Consider the following 21,097-nt stretch of genomic DNA (forward strand, 5'->3'; position numbering starts at 1 on the left):
ATATCCCGTTGTCTACATAGCTCGTTTTACCTCAACGCAGCTTGTACGTACTTACTTACGCTCGTGCATATCTTATGACCGTCTGTGCTATAAAAACTTCTCCGACATATATTGAGTTACTCTAAACGCACTTCGCATTGTTAATCGCGCCCCGGTGCGATTCTTTTGTACCGCGATAAACTTTGGTGTCTATCACTCAGTATTGTGTATGCGTCCGCTTTGTCCATTGCTTTTTACATACCTTTTTTCAATCCTACACATATACTGCGCGTCTAGGTCGGCTTGAACGTTGACTTCTTTATATGACCTCTTGGGGGCGAGGACCCTTGCGATATGGTCGGTCGTTGGTCGGCCCGTGCTACTGTGGGCTTTGAAAGGCAGCGGTAGCAGAGCAAGCAGTAAAACAAGTGCTCGTTCTCTTAGCGTTGGGGGTCCTTTACCGCGCGCGCGCTGCAAGCAAGCAGGAGAACAGTTTGGTTGGCTGGTTTCCGGGAGGCGGCAGCGGTAGCAGCGGCGGCGGTGGTGACGGCGCCGAGGTGAAGCGAGGCACGGTGGACAGAAGGGCCAAATACTTTTCCGCATCAATCTATATTGAGAGTATGTGGCGGGCAGAAAGGAGCGGTTTCGAGCGCAGATGTAGGAGCAAAGGAAGGAAGCGGACGGTGACGACGAAATAGGGAAGGGAAGGTCTTGAGAGGGAAGAAAAACAGGGCCCACGGGGGCCCCGACAAGATGTTCTTGCTCAGCCCTCGTCAGTCCGTTCTTCCTTGTCGAACGCGTCCTTATGCCTTTAGGTCGGTCGGTTGGTTGAAACGGTTTCTCGTTAAAGCGATGGAAAAAAGGAGAAACCAAGGGCTGGCATGGATATCGTTGGAGAGTTTGGGGCAGAAGAAATCGGGGTACGTTGCATGTCCAAGAAAAGCATGAGGAACATGGGCTACCTATGGGAGAAAAAAGGGACTATGGAGAGAAAAGGAGAGAGCGAATCAGAAACTTGAACCTTATACGAAGAGGAACCTATTGAAGGGGTGGATGCAAAATCGTTAAGTCGGTAGCTCACTTGCTTTCTGTATACGCAGAATGGAAAAACGAAGCTACGTTACCTGAAAGTGACGAGATGCACGAGCGCCGCTACTATTACGAATTGCCATGAGGGATGGTCCGTAACCGGGCGGCCAGACAGTGTTCACATTCTCCATCTATATGCCCATAGTGGCCATACTCTTTCCTGACTTCCAATGTTCTCCGCTTTCTGCCAACAGCAAGTCGATTGCCCTGCATTTATCACAAAAATCCTAGAAATTGACATAAGAATTCCAATTTGGTACGAGGGTTCGTCTGCTTTCGCCGGCGGGCCACTTGGGCCTGTTTGCTAGACCAGATATACTATCACAGTCCCATAGTGCAGTTGACGGCAGTATCAAACGTCCCGCATCACTGGCTTGCTCTTTTGTATGCCCAGTTTTCGTTTCTCTTACGGCCGCCCGATGCTTCGTGGATCCGCCCGGGTCCGCGCAGCGCACGGCGAATCTTTAAAACAGTCGTAGGACGTTTCAATGATGCCACAAACGAACACCAGCTACTCAGCACACAATTCCTCGAGCGAGCAGGAGCTGACCGACAACCGTTTCACTATTCAGGGGTCCCCGATTTGACTGTCTCCCTTTTGCACTCTCTAGCAGTAGATAGCGTTTTCATCGCCGTCAGGCACGTTCTCTATAAAGGCCCGGCACTTGACAGTGGCTGGAAAAAGGCAGAAACAAGCTCACAGGAACTGCGCGGTATCTCAGTTCCTGCTTCTTTGGTCCGAACCATCTGTACTCGGCATTCCATACCGAGAAGCGTTATTTTCGGCAGCTGAGCCCTTTACAGATTGGCGTACCATGAATCAGGATACCTTTACTCGAAGGGGAGATTGCTCAGGAGTAATCAAAGCCAGTCGGCTGTGTAAGGAAAAAACGGCCGAGGATTGTCGCTTCCTTACTTCGAGCTTCTAAGACATCTAAACACTCGAGTTGACATCATCTCAAAGGAAGTATCGTCGAATGTAAATAATACACAGATAATAATTATAATGTGCTTGTTCGTGTGTATAATTTTTCTGTATACACCTGACGGCAGATCATTGAGAGTTCAAAACTGATTTTGTTTTCTTTCGTGTCTAAGCTCTCATAAAGTTATTAAATAGGCTCGTTCGGGTATTTCTTCATCAAGGACTAATTAAGAATGTTCAACATCGTTTCAGCCCGCGTCACGATCACTGATAATAGGCTCCTTTTATAAGGATTGCATCATGTCAAACGAATGCCTTATACAGAGAATGTGTGCATAATAGTTCAAGGTGTAGCTATCCATACGCGTAGGGTACATGGTCTATAGTAACGAAATTGCTTAACATAGTGTGTCATGCATGGTGGTTACTACTGTTGTTGTTGATGGCGTACATGCAGCGAACGTGTCGTAGCCTATATGCATACTAACTATTGCTTAAATGGTAGAGATGCCGTTTAAACACGCCGTACCGCCGGAGAGAGAGAGTGAATGGGGTAGCCAGCCAATGCAGTTCGGCTTGCAATCGAGGGAGGGGACGCCTGTCGATGGAATACTAGATTTATACAAAGCAGCGGCCACCATGGTACGCGCGATTACGTCGTTTGCCAACATCCTAAGTGAAGCTAATGCGTAGCATATATCACGTCCTCCGTGGCCACATACTGTGGGCTAAGGGAAGGTTGTAGCATGTCGATAGGTGGGTCGGGGGGTGAACTCGCAACCTGAAAGCAAGCGTATGAAAGCTTTTGGCGTATCCTGATGATGGTGAATATGAAGGTCGTCATCCAGCAGCCAGATCCTACTAATGTACGGGTAACCACCTGCATTATTGCATCCCTGGCTAGCTAACCCTCACTCCGCCTTACTCCGTCTACACACTCTATCTGTGCAACGTCCTCTCACTCCTAGAGTGCGCAGCCGGTGTCCTCACATGGAAGGGGGTTATACGAGGGTCATATCCTCGTTTCTATATCACAGAGCGGTGGCGTGGCGGTGGCAGCAGAAGAAGGCCGAGTTCATGCTGCCCGACGGCTGGCAAGCAGGGCGTACCATGCCGTGCTGAGGCACACTAGACTATGCTGTGCTTGTTGTGGTTCCTGAGAAACGCAACGGGTCCTGTTTGCTTGACCCTGTTGAAACAGGACAGAAATCGTTGGCGGGAGTGAAAACAAAGCCGCACGGGCATCACGAACGCGCGTGTCTTCTGCTGCTCAAAGGCCGCTCGAGGCAGTTCCGGCAGGACCCAGTAACTGTAGCGGACCCGAAATGACTTGCGTATAGCCGTTGTAAACATGATACTACTGCAATCATCGTTACGACTGTCACTGCCGCTGGCTGAATCCGCTCATCCTGGCTTCTTCTTCGGTTTTTTCTCGTCGTTGCTCCCCTCACTCACGCCTTTGTGCCTCTGCTTGTTAACTTGCTGAACCTTTGTAATCTTACAACGAGCATTTCTCGCTCTTCAGCTTTACTTTGCTAAGTAAATCTTCATTGGGACTGTGGGACACATCCCGGCTGAGATAGCCAGAGCCGACAACGAGGCGTGCGCTTCTCGAAAAAGCAGAGACAGGGATTTCAATGAGGACCGAAGGACGCGTCATGGAAGCCGCTATCCCCACTACTGCCACCAGCTCTTTGGTTACGCCTTGGCCACGTGAGAGAAGAAGAAGGAGAAAAGGATGATGGAGTGGAAGGCTCAAAGGTGCTGCTTGGTCTGGCGAAAGAAGACGTTCGCACAACGACGGGCTATGGTAATGGGCGGATGCTTGTTGTGGTGAATACTAGAACATAGGCTGGGCAGGCCAAGGACGGCCCCGAACAGGAAAACGAAAGGGAGAGAGAGAGAGAGAGAGAGAGTGGGGGAGAGAATACGACGGCGAAAATCAGAGAGCTGGAGAGAGACAGACAGAAACGGCGCAATGCAAGAACAGCGGAAGGATAGACGATACATAGGGGAGAAAAAGTGAAATATGGATTAAGGATATAGCTAGATGCATCCGCGTCATGTGCTTGCCCCCTAAGCAGTTGGACTAGGATTACTACGTAAAATATTATGGATAAGTAACACAAAGGAGTATCTACGTGTCTACGTCGCAACCAAAAAGGTTGTGGTGGATTTGTAGTAGGTTTCGTAATCAGTATATCGAAGCGTATAACTGAAGCAAATACGTAATGTTTCACTTTCGTTCTCTAAAATTTTTCATCTATATTCAATTGTATTTACATAGTGTAACATTTCCTGGTGGCACCGCTTGAAGCATTCACGTGAAAGCAGTGAACTTCACCGATATGGAAAAATAAGTATCGAAGTTACAGTTAGAATAACCCATATAATTCTGTAAGATGTTTATTAGGTTAGAAACGTTGCGTGCGAGATGATTTTTTTAAACAGCAACGCAAAATTGGCTTCCCTTTGTTACGCGAATAAATAGGTTTGAGTGACTTGGAATATCAGCGCTTCGACATGTTGTAATACTTAAGCGTTTTATTGAGAGGTAATAACTTCGTGTACAAATAATGTCAAAAGATAGATACAGACAAAATAAATCAGCGAAGTGTCTTAAAACGCCTCTGACAGGAAGTGGATATTTGTTCCGATCAGCTGAAGCGGTAATGGCATCTAAAATTGCAAAAAAAAAGTCAGCCCAAAAAACAGTACATAGAAGGAGAAGTTTGGAAACACTCGAAGTTCTTCCACCGGCAAACATATATACAAACTAAACAAAAACTTCGATAAGGCGACGTCATATTAAGAGGCTATGTCACACATGCAGAGATGGTTTTATTTAGGCTAACCAGATTATAACATCATATCCATTTTATATTTTAATTATACGACGGCTGTTGTGGTAGTTGGACCTGCAGTGACAGGCTCGCATTCTACTGCCTAACCTAATTAGGCTGCCAAGTATTGCCGTATTAGCACAGTAGTGACAATTCACTGAGCGTGATGCTATATCCAGAGCGGGGCGTACCATGCTGCCATGCCACCTTCGCTTGCAGCCGGATACGGTTATACGTAGGATCATTTAGATATATTGATTCTTTTGCGCATCCACCAATCGACTGCATATTATACCCATCAAACCGATTAAATATCTCATTATAGTTAAATTATACAAACACTGTCCTTTTTACACAGAACATATTGCTACTTGGCTTGTAATTATAATTACATTATAGGAACATATAATTACTTGGCAATAAATATGTATTACTTAGACAACTTCTCGTATTTGTGTTGACGTGCATATGTACGTACGCAAACGTATTCTCTATGACGTGCTGAACTTCGATTACTATTTGGTTGCCTCTCTATTCACGCCTCTCAAAAAGTGAATCCGCTCTCTCGGTTAATGGTTCTCGAGCTGCTTAATGGCTTGTTGTCGATTTCTCGATAGCGGCGACGAGAAGCTCTCTTTCAGGCGAGCTAAATGACTCAAAACGGTCAATAGCGTTCCGGTACACCTTGTGGGCCCCGTTCATTAGACACCTTTTATCCGTCCTATAACGCGATCTATCGGACTTGACTTTTACGCTGTGTAGAAGAACATGACACGCATAACTGCAGCGGCTGCCACTCGCAGTGCTGCCTAGAAGCAGTCGAATTCCAAGTGGGTTGCTGGCTTTGCCCGAAGCAGCAGGCTCTTCAGAAGGCTAAAGCGAAGGGTGAAAGCTGGAAACGGTCAATGTTATTGCCACGAGCATTCCTTCATCCATTTCTGCGCGTTTCCGGTTAGCCCTAGCACCTCCGACAACAGTCTGTTCCCCCCAGCAATCGGAAGTTACATTTTACAGCATGTCTCTACGGGGGGTAACATGGAAGGACCGAACGAAAAGGCAGACGGTCAACCAGTAAAGAGACGGACACACAGGCTTAGGCATATTTCTGCCGTCCAGAAGTCGGCCCAATTAGTCTCTGGTGGCTGATGTAAGGGTGTTCGGTCTAAAGGTGATGCTGGCTTTCTGGCTACCTATTTGGTTAGTTAGCCCAGTAGTTATGGTGGGTGTTGGATGATCTTGGACGTAGTAGTACTTAGACGTACGCCTGTATTCTACTCGTATACGATCGGACCACGTCGTATAGGACACAACAGGGAACCGCGCGTAGCAGCAACTGTGCAGGACTGGTTACGAATAGCTCTTCGCCAGAGGTAGTCGCACAGATGTGCAGCGGGATATTGCATTAAACCAATTTAGCAATAGTGCTGCCTCGGGCCTCGTTCTAACTGATGGTGCCAGTAGTAGCGGCAGAGGCAGTGGTAACAATGGTAAATGAAAACATGCCAGCGATCAACCCAGGCCACCTCGAGCCGAACCTGCTTAAGTCTTGCCTATCACGAGCGCATCCATACAAACGTATACACGCGCGTGCACATTTTGCTAGCTAGGATCTACCTTTCCCGTTCCTTCTTTTTCGCTTTCGACTTGGCAGGCCTACCTTTGAGCGTGAGCGACGATACATGCCCGTGTTCTCTATTATCGTGATGACGATCAGGACAAAGTGGGTGTCGATAAATGACGAAGGCGATGTATACCAGAAATATGAGGAAGGATATAGCGTATATAAAAGCAGTACAGCAGCGATAATGGATTTAGCAGGCTGGGTCTTCCAGGCTTTGGCGAACTAAATCCATGATCTTACCAATCTCAGTCAAGGGGAGGTAGGGCAGCGGGATTGGGTGAACCGTGAGGAGCCTCAGCTTGTAGCGTTGCTTGTTGTTCCAGATAAAAAGGCTATGGAGCCCTACCGAAATTAGCACGGACTGATAGCTATAACAGTATCAGTAGCAGCTACGGAGTAATGATGTAAACTTCCTCCGCTTTTAATTTTTTTGGGATACGCATACAGGTCATACATGACCGTGCTGTAAATAGCGCCTCGATACCAGTCGTTGATTACTTAACTCGAAGCGTATATGTATAAAATAGGTTAGATAATTTGGGGCTACACACGCAGCTATCTATCTACAGTAGTTATTGAGTAGGCGAAATTCAAGTTCGCTGTTGACCGCGGTTCGATCGCTAACCCGAACGTACGCTCGAGTGAGATGTTTAGCATCACACATAAGTGGCCAGAGGCAATGCAAAATGTATAAGTACCCTATAGCGATGGTATGAGTGTGTTTGAAGCGTATCTTCGGAAAAAACGATTACACTATGGAGTAATGCTTCCGTAAACCTTGCGACATATGTAGAATACGGGATCTAAGCAATAGTCGAGATTGCTTTAGTACTTACTCAAAGGCCCCCTCCGTCATCTCGCTATCATACCAGTTTGCTTACTATTCTCCCAGGTTTCAAAAGCTGTACCATTATTTCTTCTTTGTGGTGCTATTAATGAAAAGACAATTACAGTGCTATGGTCCAAAGCTCCCTTTCACTTCAACACGAAAGGAAAGATCCGACCTGATCGTAGCGGGCTTCCTCTCGGCAGACAACTTGGTTCGTCGCTTTAGAAACAGCAGATGTCGTTACACAGGAAACACATTCGTACCCTATCATAGAATTATGGGTTAGGCAATACGGCAAATGAAGATCACTGCTTGTAACAGCCAGTGAAAAGGGAAATGAAATAATAGACTCAAGCTCCAAACATAAACTAACTTCTCGGACAGTTAACGAACGGAAACTGTACTTTATTAAAGCATTTGGACGGCAAACTAATTAAATCAGCAGACTTTCAGCAGGTTATGACAATTAAGCTAACACGTTGCCAAGTTGTGCAATAAAAATCTGCAAGCATTTTTGGTTGCAAAAAATAGCGATGGTCCAAAAAATGTCGTAATGCGTCTGGTATCGGAATTGACGGACCTCTTTGATCTGGCATAAGAAATCAGAAAGGCAACGACCAGGAAAAGATTGTCGGTTTTTTACAATCAAGCAAAGCCATCGGCCACTTCGGAGTTCTACTGGCACCGTAAGGTGCTGTGTCCTACCGACTACTCTTTCAGAAACGGTATAACGAGTTAACTGTATCTATCCGTTTAGGCCCTACTACAAACCCTTCCATTGGAGAGGTCGACACCTCTTGGAGCTATAAACGCCTTCATTGCAGCAAAAGATTAGCGTTTTTCGACTGTCCAGGTCTACTTAATGATATCAAGAAGGTTCGCCCTTTACGATCCTTGTAGACCTCAAGGATGCGTTAGACAGACTGGCTTCAGACAAGATGTTAGGAAAGTTAGTGGAACTCGAAGCACGTTCTATTGTTGCTGGAAAACAAACTGGAAGCCTTGTCGTAATGGCGAAGCTGTAATTGAGTATCCCGTGTTTGAGAAAACGATGGGAGTCGCCTAAATAGATAACCTTCGTTCGCTTCTATTTGCTGCCGGGGATTTTTGGGGAGAAACGCTAGAAAGCTGTACGTGCGTTCAGGTAATCCAATGCGCAGATGACGTAGTAATATATTCGGAAAGCGTCTTTCACCGTCGATAAACTACAGCGGTGTTAGCTAAACACATAACAAAAAGTCGAGCTATAATTAGGCTAAGTTTCAAGTTCTATGTACGATACTGCCGTTAAGTCGGCTGGCTTTTAACGTGAAACACAGTGTATATATACCCGATTTTAAACTTCGAATTGCATCGAATGAATCTGGGACGTTTTTTTTCTCCAAAATTTGATAAACAAGATAGGATCGTTTCTAAAGCGGATAATGGTGTTAGTAAATAGAACGAGCCGCAACAGAATTGTATGTTTGATTCTTAATGTACCTTTCCTCATAGAAAACCTCAGGCGACGCTCTAGTATTGAGGGTACCGTAAATTAACAGGTTCACCAAACGCTATAAGAAATACACATGTGCGAAATCGATCCTGGCTTGGAAATATTCCAGAATCCTTTTGCTGAAAAGGATTGGAAAACCCCGCAGAGTGTCCCATTGGCATCGGATTCAATGTGAGCCGGTTTGTAGATTTCACCAAGGATTCTGCCCGAAGACTGGCAGTAGAAGTATGCGGTGTGAATGGCATTTCTTTTAAATTTCGCAGAGGTAACTTGTTGGACAACTATCTTACACTGAATTCGACGGCCCGTACTTACTTTGGCTAGCAGCTTTATACATTTGAATGTGAATTTGATATAGGTATGGTTTCGTATACCAGGTTTATCGTGTTTGGGTTCACGCAGGCTTCCTAACGTTCAGCGCAATTTCTCTCAATGTCGTTTTCATTAAGGCTGGTAGCCCGATCGTTCAAGACTCAAATCAACCATGTGTACGTGCCCTACAAGTTGCATTTTTTCCGGAATGCCGGAATGAATGATAAGAAATTAATGTTTAATTGCTGTGAATAGGTTTGATCCGGTAGGCCTTCACTGGCTCGGGACTTAAGCCTGAACCAGCTACAAGTGTATTACTAACTAGTTTTAGCTGAGGAAGTTGCCCTAAGCGTATTGTTTTTGAAACAATGGCGTTTCTTTTCACAATGCGATTTACTTTTGAATAAGGGGTCGTTGTTCGGTTCGAGTTTAATGGCAAGGGGTGCGCGAACGAGCTTCTGTCGGCGAGAATGCAAAACGAACACCCACGGAGAGGAGCGAAGGGCCGTGCATATAAGTCCACCCGCCATGACGTCGGCCAGTAGTCGACAAACTGGCTGACCGTTACGAGGACAGTCGACGTGTCCCGCTTTGACCCGCCGACTAGTCGGGGGTCTTTTCGTGTGCTCGAGCCTCACCGCCCGTTCATACCCCGTATCCGCTTACTCGGTAGCACATCACCACATGAAGAAGATGGTGATGATTTTAATTTCCGCTCTATTTCGTCATCGACGTTCTACCCATAATTGTCCTCGCCTCCACAGTTACCCCTGTTGCAGCCAGTATGAGTCGCTGCAAGCTGAAACCTAGAGTCCGAAGAAGTGGCCAAGTTGAGCAGAGAAAATGGATGAAACAGCAAAGACGAGTGGTTCCATTCTCTTCAACTGCTGCTGATACCACTCCTAGCGCTCTCTTCCTATCCATCGTCTGTCGCGTTCACTTTTATTCCAGGGTCCAGTATAAGTCCTTTTCTCTTCCTGATACATTCTCCTTTCCGTTCTTTTTCTGCAGCTGCCGCAGTCACAGCGTCTCCCGCTTCGGTTGCCGCCAGTTCGCCACGCCTTCTTGTTCCTTCCAATCTCCTTTCCCATTGTCCCCGTCCCTCATCTACCTCTGTGGTGTCGGGGAATATAACTCGTTTCTTTCATGCGATGCCAAGAAGAGAGAACGAAAAATATCAAGAAAGAATTGGACCGTCTCTTCATTTCGGTCAGCAAGGCTAACTGCACTTAGCTTTTAGTCTATTCGTTATACATGTTCTCATTTTATTGCCGTCGTCATCGTCTTCAACGTCATCTTGTTTCTATCGCCACTTATTGCAGAAACCGATTATCATCTACTTTAGTCGCACGACGACGTCCGCGGTCGAATTTGCTGCCCCGGAACCGCGACAACGCGTCCACTAATGTTCGATAGAGAAGGACCACCAGCGCGAAAGCCAAAGCCGTCGGGCCATGCTGACGCTGCCGCACATAACCGCGAGATAATGTGCGAGAAATGTGAGGCCATTCGATGCTACGGCGGCACGAAATGGTCATCAGCAGCTAGTGATTATTTGAAGCTGGCTTCATTAGCGTGCTACAATGCATCCAAGCGGTGTCACTGCCTGTTCACGCCTAGTGCTCCTTGCTACGTATATTCTGTACGTTTTCAACGGCGCGAGCTGCAGCGTAGAACATGTCTAACCGGCTTTTTTAATCGGAACTTACGGGCTCATGCAGATTACTTTGTGCTCCGCGAAGGTAGAGCTGTGTTGAGGAAGGAATCGATCGGCTAGCCAGGCACCGCAGACACAGCCAATGTCGTGATATATTGTTATAGATATCCCTCAGTTAAGTACGAGCCTGCTGGTCCATGCGTCGTAGTTTAGTCGGTCAGTTAGTCGACCTCCTTGCTTGCCTAGATCTAAGGCGTCGTATATCCGATCCTCTGACATTTTACTGCTTCTGCTGCTGCTGCTGCTGCTGTTACCTTCTGCTTTCGCAGTCAGTCAGTCAATTACAGATGCCCCACGGAACCCTCCGCGGATCGTCGCGGGTGACGTCCTTTTCTGCGCCCATCATATTTGTAATGACTCCCCACACCAGATGGCTGGTGACTTGCGGCTGACAGGAGAAAAGTGAACAGGGTAAGCCTGACAGAGTGAAGCTTTTGCCAGGCCAACTGATCGGAACAAAACACTCTTTACAGGCGGCTAGTTGTTTGCAATAGTGCAGTATTTAGAATCAGTCTCCTCAAAGCACGCGTTGAGCTTATTACAGTATCGTGCCAAATATAAGCTGCCAGTATTAGACACGTCAATGAATTTTTCATAGCCACATTTATGCATACATATTGATGTAGATATTTTTTTCTCTTATTGCTTACGACGTTTCATCGATGGCTGCTTAGTCGAGCGCTGGAATCGAGTAGTTGTATCTTTGTTGGCTGCAGAACCACCACATACATGCATGCATGAACGTCCGCGGCCTTAACAAGCAATGTTGGCTTTTTAACATCGTTCACCACCAAGTGAGGAGGCAGCCGGACGAATTAGGTCTTCCTCTCGATCTGAAGTTAAGTACCTATTGACACTAATTGCCTGTACTGGCTAATGTCAATAGTGAACACGAACGAGTTAGTTAGCTGGCCCAGTAGACAACTGTGTGAGTGAATAACTCCTGGAAGCCCTCCTGAAGGAACGAAGACCTTTCGATTTGCTTCCCTGTCTACTTACTAATAGGCCGCTTTTCCCCTACCATGCTCATATTTGCTGCAAATTTATATGCGGGTTGAGCGAGAGCTCCGCTGATCGAGCTACATGACAACAATGATGGAAGAGCTGGTATATCCAATAACCATGAGCAACAAATGTCCTAACATCAAAACTGCAGTAATTAGTAGATCTTTTCAACGGGTCCACTCGACATATGTTAATCATGGACCAAGGTAAACTAGTCAGTCCTTCTAGGTTGAATTGAAAATCAGTTGTTTGCTCGTGGTAAGATTAATGAGACCGTTGAACGATTATCGTTGGATCGGTGTGATGACTGTTTAACGAATGTGTAAAGGCTTCTTCCGACTAAATGGATATTAATTGAGTAGCACCCGCTCGTAGAAAGCTTAGTACTATGCTTTCTCATTATCTAACTTATATTTGCCTTTCTGAATCGACCGTCTAGCGTAGCACTTGTTATGGATGAAAATTACCAACAATGATGGAAAAAATATATTTTGAAAGAAAGTACTTCCTATGACCGGTTAGAAGTTGCTCTCTGGTGTTAAATGTGTGTAGTTCGAGTATGGCTGTTTGTATGTGTGTTCGTCTACTGTGTCCATCTTTGTAGCGTTGAAGATGGGATGAAGCTCGCTCCGTGTGGCTCGAATGTATGGCGTCACGGAAAAATGCTGCACGTCCAAAATTGAGCAACGACTAAGGGTATGTGTGGTGAGGGGGAGGCAGGAGAACCAGCCAGTTGCTCGAATTTCTTGACGGAAAGATTAATTACCTCTGGGAGTGCTCTGGCATCACCGGCGCTGGCAATGGGCCCCAGCGGAATATCTTCACCGTCCACTACCCCTCCCCCACACGATCGCTTCTTAGTCGCCGCGGGTGGGTAAACATTTTGCCGTATGGGATTCATGTATGAAAGCAGTGCAAGCTACAGCAGGGCAGAGAGATAGGGCTTGCTGTTTGGGTAACCATCACAGGCTGTCTCAGGGTTGGAAGCAACCGACACTCCCCGGCAACCTCCCTCAACTTCCCCTTGATCCCCTGCTTCGCTCTTCTCCTCGAATGCACTTGAACGGAATAGAGCCACTGTGTGTGTGTGTGTGTGTGTGTGTGTGTGTGTGTGTGTGTGTGTGTGTGTGTGTGTGTGTGTGTGTGTGTGTGTGTGTGTGTGTGTGTGTGTGTACATGAGAAAGAGAAGGGGAGAGGCAGAGGCAGTCGAGACTGGGGAGTCAGCGGTCGGTTAGCCGACCCCCAAAGAGGCTACTGGTGCACACAGATTGATATCCACGCCGACATGTATGGACCATATACACCGCACACGCATCCACGATCTGCTCGGCTAGTGAGCGAGCGAGCGAGCGAGCAGGCGGGCTGGCAGGCAAAGCGCCAGTTAGAGCAAGAGGCAGCTGGGGCAAAAGGAAGGGGAGGAAATGATGTTCCAGCCTCCTATGGTTCCGGCCAGCTCGGCGAGCTAACCGATTCCTTGCATGACTGCTGGTAGTGTTCCAAGCCTCTATCTATTTCGGGTGGTGCTTGGTATTCCTGCAGAAAGCAAAGCGGATTGCTGTCGAATAAGGAGAGACTTATATACGTGGGTACTGGGACGGTCGGTAGAGAACTCTGCGAGGTACTTCTTCCGGTGTTCAAATCACATTTTCCTACGTTTACCTCCGCCCCCACGCCCCCGATGCTTGTCTGTTACGATGGCACTCCATTGCCACACAGCTCAAGCAAAGAAAAGGTCAAGTGTTTAGAATCGGCAGGCGCTTTTAGTACAAATTTCTGTGATTTTGAATTGTCCGAACAATTTTGGTACAGAAGTTCATGTGCGGGTTTCTTGCTAAAACTGACTGTGGTGTTCTGTCTCTATCCTTGTCGGTGAATGGTCAGTAGGCCTACAGCGTAAAACAATGTAGGCTAACAAATATCGTACCACCATAAAGTGCGCTGTTTTAGCTGACTGGCTGACTCCGATACGGCCCTTCGTAAGTCACCGCCGCCTCCCTTCGTGAGGTTCCCGGTCAGTACGGCGTCGCTTTGACGCATTGCAGAAGCAAGGCAGGGTTCATGCTTGGAATCGAATTCCCACGAGACTCCTGTCAATCGGCTAGCTATGCTAGTCCTATTCGACTGTTGCTGCTGCGGGTAATACTGCTAGCTCCTCCTGCATGTTTGCATGTTTCGCTCACAGCCAGGCCTTGTTCCCCATTACGTTGTACCTATCCCACAAACTTCGGACGAATCGGACTAGCGTTGTCTGCTTGACCTTCGATCACTTCCACTCTGCTGTAACCCCATTTTATTATGGCTCACGCAAACACACAGCCATACACAACCACAGCCACGCACCAAATCTTACCCAAGCATCGTGCTGCTCTGCCTTAACGGAGAATGGCGGATTGCTATTATACTGTCAAATGGCTCATGCTAAGGTCTTTTCTTTACTCTTTTCATCTATTTGGCACATTGAGCAAAGTAACAGTAACGGAAATGCAGGAGGTTTTTCTTGTACGCTAACGTCGCTACACGCGCAGATGCTGCGAGGGCAGACGATGGAAACCTGATAAAACGGACGGTTGTTACAACCCAACAATACGTTCATCCGTCGTCCCGATCGCCTTTCTTGTACTCCTCTGCTCTGTCTGTCTGTCTGTCCGCTTCGCTCTTTCCAGATGACTCAGACTCGTCACCTATTGTTACATTCCGTGCATCAGCAGTTCCCTGACGAGAAGTCAGAATCATTCTGTTGTCATTGCAATGCGCTCGCGCTGCTTGTCCGTCTTTCGGCATATCCGGGTTTGCCGGGTTGGATCCGTTAGACTGCTGCTGTTTCTTCTTCGTCTTCGTCTCTTGCTTTTTATACTCCTATCTATTTACTGTTGTTGTTGCGGTGCATCGCCACTAGCCAAACAATAAGCAGACTCTTCAGCAGCGTCGTCTTATTCTGGTATTGTGATGCTGGTTATCACCCATGAACTACCGGTGGTCCATCGATCTATTCTGGTGTCGTCACAGCGCAGAAGAAAAAAAGGACAAAACAACGGGATCAGCTAATAGCATTCTGTTTCATTTTTGCCTCACGTTTTTAGTACTTCGGTATTTTGTCTGCTGTTGGTAACGGATTGTCCTATCACGATCGACCGTTATACCGCATGTTGTTAAGTGTGTTAGCTTACATTTGTTCTGCTTGCTCGCGATCAGTGTAATGTAATGGGCAAAAAATAGAATCAAAACACGTACCTATGCCGTCGGTAATGATCATACGCTAGCGTTCAACGGAAAAGCAGTGGTAGAATAGTAACAGGTTGTAGCTAGGATAAATCTCAAAATGGAGCCCGTTTACTGATTCTAAATAAGTAATTATTGCAAGGGCAACTGTTTATTAGCTTCGTTCCAGAAGAATGAAAGCCTGAAAGTGTCTCAATAAAACTCGGGTTGCTTTTTTCATCCAAAATGAAGTGAGGCCTTCAAGACACAGACGTACAGCATTATTTATTACTTTTGGTGTTCCAAAAACCAATTTGGAAGCCCGCTGTGGTTCAACTAATATTACTTTGTATTGCATCTAACTAGAAGAGGCTATATTCTGTAGCCTTCTATGTAACACAATGGCGAGCAGTTCACTGTATGTGTTTTATAGTAAATAATTATTCGTTCCCCAGTAGATTGCACACTGTTTCAAAGAGAAAATTGGTCTTCAACATGTATTCCGCTGAATTCCGTAAAATTCCGCTGAAATACAAAAAATTAGACTTAACTTTGCCTTCAATTTGAAAGCGTACGACACGAGTTCTCTTGTCCTTTCTCTATAGTAACAAATGTATAAATATTCCATACGTATTAGAGGGTACATATATAAATTCAAAGGGCCCGCTACAACAGTACACCATATGGGTGGCACATATTATATGCTTTGCCTATTTCTGTAATATCAACGTTGAATCATGCGCTTCTACTCAAACGGTTTCGTAAATTTCAGATTAGTCTAAGGTACTTCCCGGTGTGCCACGGAGCGATGTGAAACGGAATCAGACGCCACTGCTGTGGCCGATGCAGACACAGAAACAAAGTAGCTATTTGTTATTGTTTAGTTGACAGACTAGAAATCCTTCATACTGATACTCGACTCTGGTATAGTTTTTGCTCTGGTTATTCGGTTAGCTCCCCAACAAATCGCAGATCAAAGAAGTACCGAACGCAATGCGCACAGATTTATCAATAGGACTTATGACCCTCTTCGAAAGCAGGTAAGAAAGCTAAAAACAAGCATAGGGGTAACCATGAACTCAACGCAAGGCGATGCGATTTCGGCCAGCTGAGTGTTCCTAGGAACGAAAAAATGAGTTTTACAAAACAGACCGCTTAGAAACCAGATTGGTGCGGACTGGTCACCCATGCCACCTGCTTGTTACTTCTATCTGTCCCTCGATGGTGTGTGATATGTACGGAACACTGCACAGACTGCGATCGCCGTAGAGAAGGCTGCTTGTCAGCAATGAAGATTAACTTCGTTCATGGTTGCTTTTCATAAATCGTTAAATGGAAAAAGGTCGGAGAACTACACGTTACCCCAACTCTTCTTAATTCTTTTTGCAATGAAACGTAGATAGCATTTCAAGCCTGTCCTTCTGTGCATGCTGCCGCATTGGCCTTTAAACTCAAAGTATAGCTCTCCTTCGGCTGTACTTGAAGAAACTTAAAGGACGTCAAGTGATGTAGAGACTGGAAGCTTGTTCGTTCATAATTAGGCCAGCAGCTCTAATCGGCTATTTTGCAGCCTAGCTGGCTGACTGCTAGAAGCTACCGGCGGATAGAAAGCTTCTCTTCTTTGTCCTACAAATATTCTTTTCTGGTGTTTCGACCTGCGCGTACACTAGCACCGTCGTTCATCATGCTGCTACTGGTGCCGGCGTCGTCGGCTGCCCTTCGACCCATGCTAGATCGATACCTAGGCTTACACGTTTCCGGCCTTTCAAAACTGCGCAGCCTGGCCAGGCCAGACGCTTCCTTACAAGATTTTGCTACTACTGAACTGGAGAAAAGAGACCCCTTGCCCCGCGCGAGTCGGTAGCATCGTGGGCTTTCATCCGCTCACTTTTCTTCAACGTACGGTGGTCGGTATTCCGTCTCCCCTTCATCTGGCACCGTTGAGATCCTTACAACGGTAGGTTTGGGCCTCCGTCGTTCCTTTCCTTTTATTCTTCTTGCCTGCTGCGCCTTCTACAGGCACGCCCATTTCATCCCCTCCGTTTAGCGTTCCGTGCTATCGTTCGCAACCCGCTGAATATACACCAACAGACTCAGGCAGGCAGGATTTGGCACACACACACTAGCAAAAGAATATTTGACTTGTGGCCCCGCATTTGTCGTTCTGTAACTGCTTGACTCTCCACAATGCGTCTACTGAGTCTCGAATAGCCGCAGCGAAGCCTGTAGAAAAAAGGGTAATGTAGGAAGAGAATAGCAGACCCGGCGGTAGTCTGCATCGAGAGAACAAACTAATGGCGTCGTTGCTGCAGCATTCGAACACCACCAGACTACCCTGTGGCTCCGAAAGAGGCCTGAAGCGCGACGAGGCAAAGCGAGAAATCTATTCCAAGGGAATAAAAGTGAGATAGGGGGAGAACGAAAAAACAAGACGGAGGGATTGGGCTGCGATAGCCGTCTTGGGCCAAGCGGTTCCACCGCTTCAGAACCATCCATTCCAGAACGAGGTAAAGGCCTAGGCGAGGGATGATGACGAGAAGGATTCACAAATTACGTTATTCTTTCGCAGCAATTGCAAGCGCAAGCAAAGATGGGTGTGCGCAACAAGGAGAGCTAATCAAACGTTTAGATTCAAACATCAGCCACCATTACGACTGCGTCCGCCCTAACCGTGACCACTAATCATTAGCAAAACCGCTGCAACTACTCGGATCGGGTACGACTGGCTGATCTACTATGCTTACTATACGTATTCCCCATAATCCTGCCGGACCATGCCGTTTTGATTTTTTCTATCGTAAGCCCGTGCTCTGTTTACTCGTTGCAACGCAACTCCATCGTTCCATCATTAGAACTCTGACCACCATCCGCCTTAGGGCAGAATATACCTAAAAAGCGTCTTGTTGTTGCTCAAACAAACTGGGCCGCGTTGACGTTACAAATTCGAAAGCTGTCAAAAGCGGCACTTAGTAAGTGGAGTAAAACCCAGAAACAGACGTCCCCTTGCTTCGTCCTAAGCTCAGCCGGCAACAAGAAAAATGGGCGAGTTCCGTCAGTTGCTCAGTTTATCGATTAGAAAGGGTACTGCAACCGCCAACGAGCAATCCTCCTTATGACATTGTATTTATCTGTCCAAGCGGTTCCCTTCTATTATTCTAACATAACGCCTTAACCAAGCCTTTAACTGAAACGTTTTCTCCTATTCTTGAGATGAATACGATTACTTCACTCAACTGTAGCAGCGGTGGTAGGGGGCAGCGAACAATTGATGGACAAGTCACGAGGCGAGGATATCTCTCTACCTGGGGTCGGTGCAACCTCATTTGACCTGTACTGCTAACTCTGTGTGCCATGGAAACGAGTCTAGTGAGCCTCCCGAGACCTACGCGCCGGTCTCTACACTTGCCAAGTCAACGACGGAAATCGTCCACCAAAGGCCATCAACTTGAGCCGAATCGTCCAGAGGTGTCGCCTTGTTTCGTACTGCTTCGACCCGCTGTCTTCCTAGATGTGCTCTCTTCAATCATGAATGAATATAGGGTTACGATCTAGAAACGAATTTTCGAAACAGCAAGAGGAAATCTGAGAGCAGCGATGTCAAACAGGCCAGTAAATGAGAACCAGCGAGACGAGAAAAAGGACAAGCTAATAAGTAGCCGAATCGATAAGGACATCATCTCCAGCCGTCCCATGTAATTATCACATCTAGGCGGCTGTATTGCTTTCTTTCCACCGAGCGTGCTCCTATCTGATGTCGTCGACTTTTTGCTTAACCACACAAGGTCGCCTTCACCACAGTCATCGCCCACGTATCGTCGGTTGCGGAAGCGGCGACAGCATTGTGGATGTTTTAAGTTGTTACTTGCTATTCGTTTCCATTCTATTGTACATGCTATTTTTTCTTGTTATATAAGCCTTGATTTCAATCTATCTATCTATTGATATAACAGTGAAGATTTTATTCAGTTATATCAGTTTCATTAATCATCTTTCACACTACAAGACCTTTACCGAAAATAAAGACAGAACATTTTTTCTTACGTAACGTCTTCGCACTCCCATAGCCACACACGCATGTATAATACATAAGCGTAGTAGCAACAGTACCCCAGATAAAACGATTCCACGATCGAACATAACGGTTTTCTCTAGTTGTCGATCGGCGTCATTTCGCCGCTCGTAGTGTTCTCTTTTTTTTCCTGTCTCCTCTCCTGCTTTTGTCGTGTCCGGAAGCGTTCTCCGTCGTTTTGCCCCCATCAGCTTCTCTCGACTGCAGCGCCACTGGTAGCAACTGTAATGGTCCAAACAGTCAGAGTTTCGGCTTGCGCGTGTCGCCATGGCGCGCTAGAAAAGTAAGAGAAGACCAAGCAAAAGCAAGAGGAAACGACAGCCAGCTCCTGCTAACCAACCGTGGCAAAAAGTATCACTGGGGCGAAAGAATGCGGCCGGGGTTGGGGCTAGGAAGCAGGGAACGCGAAATCGAGATGTTCACATCCTATGGCGCACATTGAGTCGGCGGAGACTGTCAGAAATCGATTCGCGTCCCGGTTTGCCTTTTCGCCTTCACCCGCCCCTCTCCCGCTGATGCCTGCAGCCACAGTAACAAGACAGCAACAAGGGCCCAAGCAAACAAAAGGACTAAGGCAAGAGGTCAACTTCTAGGCAATAAGAAATAGTGTAGCGGTGGAGTCAATTGCCACGCACATGGGCATCCTGCGGTGCGTTTTTATTACGGCGATGACCGCAGCATCTAACCGTGATTGTTATTTACACATTACTTATATACTTACCATATATTTTAACATGGAAGCTCCACCAGCCTCGAGCAGGCCACGATGTCAGACTAGTGTTATTATAAACTAAGGTGCAGGTATAATTTTCTATTAGAGACTAGTGTGCTGAGTAGTAATTAGAGACCTAACATAATTAGTTTAAACTGGCTTGGAATAAAGTATCGTTCGTTTCGAATTTGGGTACCACACTCATTTGTTTGTTGGTTTTTATTTGTTAGCTACCTCATGTGGAATTTCTTTCTAGTTGTAGGGACTTTATTTTAGCCTAACACACACACACGTTTTAGGTTAGAGATTCGTACTCGAAAATCCGAGAACATTCAATGATAACCTTCTACTTAAATATCGTCAAAGGCGTTGGCTGTCTTCAATAGAAAAACATAGCGAGTTCTGATGACACATGAATATATATGCGTATATATAACTACAAGAGTTTTTAATGTTTCTTTTTACGCGGTCGGACAAAATGTACTTTACTTTACTCCAAAAATATATACCTTCTGTTTTCATTCGTGTTAATTTGTTTGCAGAGATAGCAGTCATTATTACATTTTAAGGTCAAGCTGATATTTACTATGTATGTATATGTTATATGGCACTTCGTGCTTTGCCACTGCTATATTTGCTGCTATCGCTGAAGACCTATTTTTCAGCATCCTTTGCCCCGTCACGCTATATTTCAAAGGGCCAATATACCCAATCGGGTGTACCAGCCAAGTATAGCTCTATTGGTAATAAGGCATCAGGAATGATCTATCGGTCACATTGCAATCTGTTCATACTGATAGAAAAGCGGTCAGTTCTGGTGGTGCCCTTCCATGGGCCACTATCACAGCTACTCTGTTTCGATAAGTTTCGAAAATGTGAAGATATAACAGCACCACTGAAGATAAGAAGGCCCCGTTACTGCCAGTACTTGGCGCCGTCCGACAAAGCCAGCCCAGGTCAGTCGAATCAATCGGCAGACGGGGAGGTTTCCCGGTCGAGCGATCGTCTGAAGCCAACTATCCTATCCGAAAACCTTCGCGGCCAGACGGCAGCAAAGCGACAGTAGCGCTAACGCGACGCACTGGCAGCGGCGCGACGCATAAGCCAGGCTAGATACTCGGCCTTTCTCCTACCTACAACTGTAAGGTGAACGAATCATCGATAGTGGAACCGACACAAACAGCAGCAGATACAACAATAACAACGGCCCCTCTAGATCTCGTACCGTTTGCCTGACAGCTTTCTGGCTGAGTTTTTTTTGGAAGTGAATCGACCGGAGTCGGCTGGCCGGTGTAGCTTGCTT

The 21,097-nt window shown here is 46.4% G+C and overlaps 1 protein-coding gene and 1 long non-coding RNA gene across 6 annotated transcripts in view; one reads left to right on the forward strand and one right to left on the reverse strand.

Moving 5' to 3' along the window:
• Positions 1-21,097, reverse strand: part of LOC147756783 (uncharacterized) — a 102,094-nt gene that overhangs the window by 24,679 nt on the left and 56,318 nt on the right. For 4 of the 5 annotated variants that reach the window (XM_086982897.1, XM_086982900.1, XM_086982898.1 and 1 more), the window contains 2 exons: positions 19,055-19,304; positions 2,872-15,538 (listed from right to left, as the gene is read on the reverse strand). The exons of the other annotated variant lie outside the window; for it this stretch is intronic. In XM_086982897.1, coding sequence (XP_086839023.1) covers positions 15,485-15,538; positions 19,055-19,304 — 304 coding nt within the window. In that variant the 3' untranslated portion in view covers positions 2,872-15,484. Of the gene's footprint in view, positions 1-2,871; positions 15,539-19,054; positions 19,305-21,097 lie in introns of those variants that run through there. 5 annotated transcript variants of the gene reach the window in all.
• Positions 1-21,097, forward strand: part of LOC147756784 (uncharacterized) — a 55,831-nt gene that overhangs the window by 13,730 nt on the left and 21,004 nt on the right. The window contains exon 2 of the long non-coding RNA XR_015323255.1: positions 15,786-15,875. This is a non-coding gene — a long non-coding RNA (uncharacterized LOC147756784). The remainder of the gene's footprint in view (positions 1-15,785; positions 15,876-21,097) is intronic.

The sequence above is a fragment of the Varroa destructor genome, unplaced genomic scaffold (assembly GCF_002443255.2).
Source record: "Varroa destructor unplaced genomic scaffold, Vdes_3.0 BEIS01000003.1, whole genome shotgun sequence".
In the NCBI taxonomy this organism is placed as follows: domain Eukaryota; kingdom Metazoa; phylum Arthropoda; class Arachnida; order Mesostigmata; family Varroidae; genus Varroa; species Varroa destructor.